The sequence below is a fragment of the Anopheles nili genome, chromosome 2, assembly GCF_943737925.1.
Source record: "Anopheles nili chromosome 2, idAnoNiliSN_F5_01, whole genome shotgun sequence".
In the NCBI taxonomy this organism is placed as follows: domain Eukaryota; kingdom Metazoa; phylum Arthropoda; class Insecta; order Diptera; family Culicidae; genus Anopheles; species Anopheles nili.
Genome location: NC_071291.1, coordinates 50,816,511 through 50,821,592, shown reverse-complemented (window position 1 = coordinate 50,821,592; position 5,082 = coordinate 50,816,511). Strand labels below are relative to the sequence as shown.

The 5,082-nt window shown below is 39.6% G+C and overlaps 1 protein-coding gene across 1 annotated transcript; it reads left to right on the top strand.

Moving 5' to 3' along the window:
- The first annotated feature begins 1,191 nt into the window (after positions 1 to 1,191).
- Positions 1,192 to 4,797, top strand: LOC128730951 (trimethylguanosine synthase). The gene has a single exon (XM_053824042.1). It carries the CDS (start codon positions 1,192 to 1,194, stop codon positions 4,291 to 4,293), a length of 3,102 nt encoding a protein of 1,033 aa, XP_053680017.1. The 3' UTR covers positions 4,294 to 4,797.
- The last annotated feature ends 285 nt before the right edge of the window (positions 4,798 to 5,082 follow it).

The window sequence follows — 5,082 nt, the reverse complement described above, 5'->3', positions numbered from 1 at the left end:
ACGTAGAATTAGAGCCGGGCGTTTTGTGTAATTTCCTATTTACACCCTGCGTGCCATGTAAGTCAAAAAATGACTGACGAAAAATTTGCTAGAATGCCATGGAACCCATTTTTGGGTTACGGCAAAAAGGCTTCATTTTAAAATGCAATTTTTGAGTATTTAGAACAGCGATTATTGCCACTTATCACATTTATGACCAAACAGAAATACAAATGAACGCAAAGAAAGCCAAAAATTCATCACAAACGTAGAACGTGAAGAATGGTGTTAAAACGCTTGGCACTCAAGGTGTTAAGGCCGACTTCAGCCCATCGCGTGATTGTTGAAATATTGTCGAGTGAAATATACATATTTCAAATAAAATTATCAATTTTGACGGTAAATTCTTTACTCTTACCAACTAGTATCTGCATGTGCTACCAGACTCCAACACTAAGTGTGGAAAACAGAGAAGCGGTTGGATATTTTTTTATAAAATTTTAAGTAGATAGATAAATACTCTGATTGCAGTGCAGTGTACCTCGTGTTCCAACATTTTACAAAAATGTCTTTCGTCAAAGAAAAAGAAGAAATTACACTGTTGCAAAATAGGAACTGCTGTATGAAAGCTGTAAATTTTTGATAGAATAATAAAACTTTCGCAGTCTTCATTCAAACTTTCGTTTTCATTGATTTTTAGAGGTTTTTTTATTTTCAAATTATTACTATTTATTATTTCTTTTCAAATACAGATGCAATATTTATAGCATTTATCAACAGTTATTACATTTATACATTACCCTGTACACAAGATAAGTATAAAATGAGTCATTGAAAATAGCTTTAAGCTTAGCTTACGACATCTGAATCTTCAAATCCATATTGGCAACACTGTCAAATACAGATTTTGTCTTGCAAATTTTTGACTTCTACGAATGTAAAAAATGACATTAGTTTTGTTTTTCTGGTAAAAGCATCACAGAAAAAACGTGAACATGAAATTTCGACCGAAGTGAAACATAATTGAAACTCCCTCCCAGTGGTTTTAGATGGTGAGCGATTATCTTCTTACTACAAGATTTGGAACACCGTACTAAACTATATCAAATCATGTCCTAATGGAATATTTTCCATGCTCTAACACAGTTCAGTGGTTTTAACTAACTGTTTGTTTTTTTACTTTTAGCACACTGTGTGTCGTTCTTCGACATAATGAATGCCTCAGAGAGCCATTGGGAACCCCTAGCTGAAATTTACATGTCGCATCCTCTGGTGAAAGATAATAAAAACAGCATTTATTGCCTGTGCAGTCGAGTCTTCATCAAGAACTACTATGATGTTTACGTATCCACCCTGGAACGTGGTGATTCCGTGCCATTGAATTCCTCGTCAATGGATCCTGTAGCGAGTACTGAACAGAAAAATGCCTCTCCAACAGCAATAAAGGCAGTGCAAGTGAAAGAGACAGCGTTAGGGATTCGCGAGCCATGTACTGAGCAAGCTTTGCCAAAATGTGGGGAAGAGATTTTAGATATATTAGATCGAGCAGAGGTGGATGATGTATTCATCGAAGAACCTTTAGTTAAACAATTGAGCTTTGGGCGGGATGGCTCGCGTAAGATGGCTTCCAAGTGGGGTGATCGAGATACTGGGACTACCAGTGATGTTAGTTGCTATTTTAGCGCTAGTGCAAGCCATTCCGATACTAATTATTGCAGTACGGATGAACACGAGCATGTATTTCACACTCCAGCGGGAGGATCTCAAAATATGGCGGTATTGGCCAACTGTAGCTCTACCAGAAATTTCACATCATCTGGATTGCAATCTAGCGATAGTGGAGCGGACTTATCAGAACGGGTTCATGAGCGTAAGCTATCGTTGAAAGATGAATTACTGGAAAGCAGCCGGAGAACTGTAGACAACGAACATCCGCTGGAAACTGTGCCAACAGTTGGATCATCTTTGGCATCAATGGAGCGAAACAATAGCCTTCCAGAAGCATTCGGTCGGGAAGATTTGCACGAGGCATGGGAAGCATACTGGAATAAGCATGGCGAAGCTATTATATGGGCATCATGGATTGAAAAATATAGTGATTATATTAATCCGGAGTACTTGGATTCTGGTGAACAAGGACAAGCTACTGGCACTAACACACCACACGACAAAAGTGAAGCTACTCCCGGGACAGCAACTGAAGTGGATAAAGATTTTTCATTCGATAACGATGCAATAACCGCAACCGCAAGTATGGAAATAGTGGTATCAGCTTGTTCGCCCCATCCTTACACAAAATCAACTTACCAGGCCTCAAATTGGCCTTTACCATTCAGCAGCGGAGGAGATGATTTTCTTTGGAACACTCACCGTTCTGGTAGTTGTGAGAATGAGGCTCTACTTAGTCCCCGATGTGATTCTGTTACGTCAAGCATACCGCTTACTATAGGCACAACAGATTCTATGACCAATGTCACCCGAATGACAATTTCTAGCTACGATTTTTGCAGTTCCAAAGTAAGCTCGGAAAGCTCAAACCTCAGCGAATGTCTCAGCTCAGAAGTTTCAAATGAGAGTTCGAACAGCTCTGATATGCTCGAAACAGAGTATTTGGTCGGAGTGGATCGCACCGGAGAGGCCCCTGTACCACAGGACGAAGAAGCTGCGATGGATGGTGAGCAGTATTGGCAAATTCTTTGGCAGCAGCATTTTCAAGAACTGTACGCAAAACAGTACCATCACTTTATGGCCGACCATTCTCATGAATTGCTTCCTGGTGTATGTGCCGAACACAGCGCAGGAATTAAGTACGATAAACGCAAACGTAACAGTAGTAACGGGTCTTGTAAAACCAGCACCAAATCGTTCCAACGTCGAGAAGAACAACAATTACCAGAAATGGTGGCAGAGATGCGCTTAAATGGAGAAACAGGCAGTGAAAAAACCTACAAGCCGAACGATGGAGATGACAAAGCTGGTGAAAAATGTTCCACAGAATGTAAGAAATCAGATTCACTCACAACCGAAGATTTATCAGTCATGCTGCAATCGTATGGATTACCTACGTCATTTGGAAAACCATCACGGTCTCTCACAGGAGATGGAGAAGATCGTCCTCCGAATGAAAAACCAATCAATCTTAAACGTAGCCATGAGAGTGACAATGAAGAAACACCAAAAGAACGTTTAAAAGCTGCTTTTGAACTGATGGGTTATTGTTTTTCCGATCCGGCTAATGAAACTGAATCTATAATTAATATCTCCGGTGAGGTGGTCTACCGTAAGAAACACATTCGCCTGCATAATCGAGTGTTAAAAATGAAGCATCATAAACCTAAGCATACCTATTTCGATGACGACGGAAACGAGTTTTCGCTCGCCAGCGCAAATGATAAAACAGATACAGAAGCACTTTTACTCCATTCGTCCTCCGATGATGATGAAGCTAACCCGGGAGCTCTTGGCAGAGCAAGTGTACGTTCCAGCACAATATTAGAATATAATCTACAACAGGCAATCGGAAAAGATGTAGAATTAAATGATAAAGAATCTGCGGAAAGGATCGAGGCCACTGCAGAACCGTCATTTCTTGCGTCTAGTGGAAGTGGATGCACTATGCCAAACTCTATAAAAAAAGAAAAGAAAAAAAAACGCAAAACGAAGTTCGTTGCAAGTCTGCCTTTAGACATTGCCAACGACAGATCATTGCTGAAGTACTGGTATAAGAGATTTTCTTTATTCTCGCTTTTCGACTCGGGTATCAGGCTCGACCGTGAGTCATGGTTTTCCGTTACACCGGAAAAAGTAGCGGCCCATACTGCAGAACGCTGTCGCTCCGACGTGGTAGTCGATGCGTTTTGTGGATGTGGTGGCAATTCAATACAATTTGCTTTTAGCTGTCACAAAGTGATCGCTATAGATATCGATCCACGAAAAATAGAAATGGCCAGACACAATGCCACGGTTTATGGAGTGGCAGATCGGATAGAGTTCATTATTGGAGACTTCATGCAGGTCGCTGATCGACTGAGGGCAGATGTAATTTTTCTCTCGCCGCCATGGGGAGGTCCGGGTTACCTGAAAAATGAAGTGTACGACATAGAGCAATCGTTACTGCCTGTCCCAGCTACGCAATTAATGGAAACTGCGCAACGTGTAAGCAAAAATGTAGCTCTCTATTTGCCTCGCAATTCAAATACACAGCAACTGACGATGCTGGCGGGACCTAATGGGGCTGTCGAAATTGAGCAAAATTTTCTCGATCGTAAACTCATTGCTCTAACTGCTTACTACGGAGAATTGATAAACGAATAGAACATAAAGTTCTCTTCTGTTCAACTTGTTCGAAGCCTCATGTAGAAACGTCATGACCAACAGGCAGTGAATCGTTAGCAGTTGCATAGGGTACATCGAAATTGCATTCCGACAAGTTGAATCCTATACTTAATGTTCAATTTCGATTTGAGCAACAAGTAAAACACTACCGCAACACGCACAAATTCAAATCATCTCTAAATAGTATGATAGCAGTCCGTTAAAGGTTAAATCGTCGATATGAGTTTATTTAATAATCATTTAAGTAACTGTAAAACATTCGTCGTAGCCTATCTAGATAACTTGAACTCCATTGTTCAATACGGTATATTTACTAAAATTCCCGCAAGTGTGTTGATTTTAATGGTATTTGTAAAAGTTGCGGTCTTTTGTCCGCATTTCAGCATTTTAGCTCATTTTTAGGACAATCCTGCAAGTGAATTATAGAACAAACTAATATCTACATAGTAAATAAAATGGTTTTTTGCTCTTTGTTCTTCTTCAGACAGCTAGAATGCAACATTTTCGTGCTTATCTTATATTTTTCCACCACAACTTGGAAAACTTACTTATTAAACTATTCTGTTTCCCGTGTTTTAGTGAGTTGTAAGTGTTAAATACGTATGAAATATGAATAAAATAATATTAAATGAAACGAACAACACACAAGGAAATGAATTAAAAACAAACAAAACATTCTTTTTATTTTATCTTCATTGAACATATTCTGATTATTTGAAGTAACTGAAATTGCACAGTCCTCGTGATTTTTTCCCGCCGTTCCGCATG

Coding starts and splice junctions, on each gene's coding strand:
- LOC128730951 (XM_053824042.1), top strand. CDS start 1,192: ATGAATGCCTCAGAGAGCCATTGGGAACCCCTAGCTGAAATTTACATG.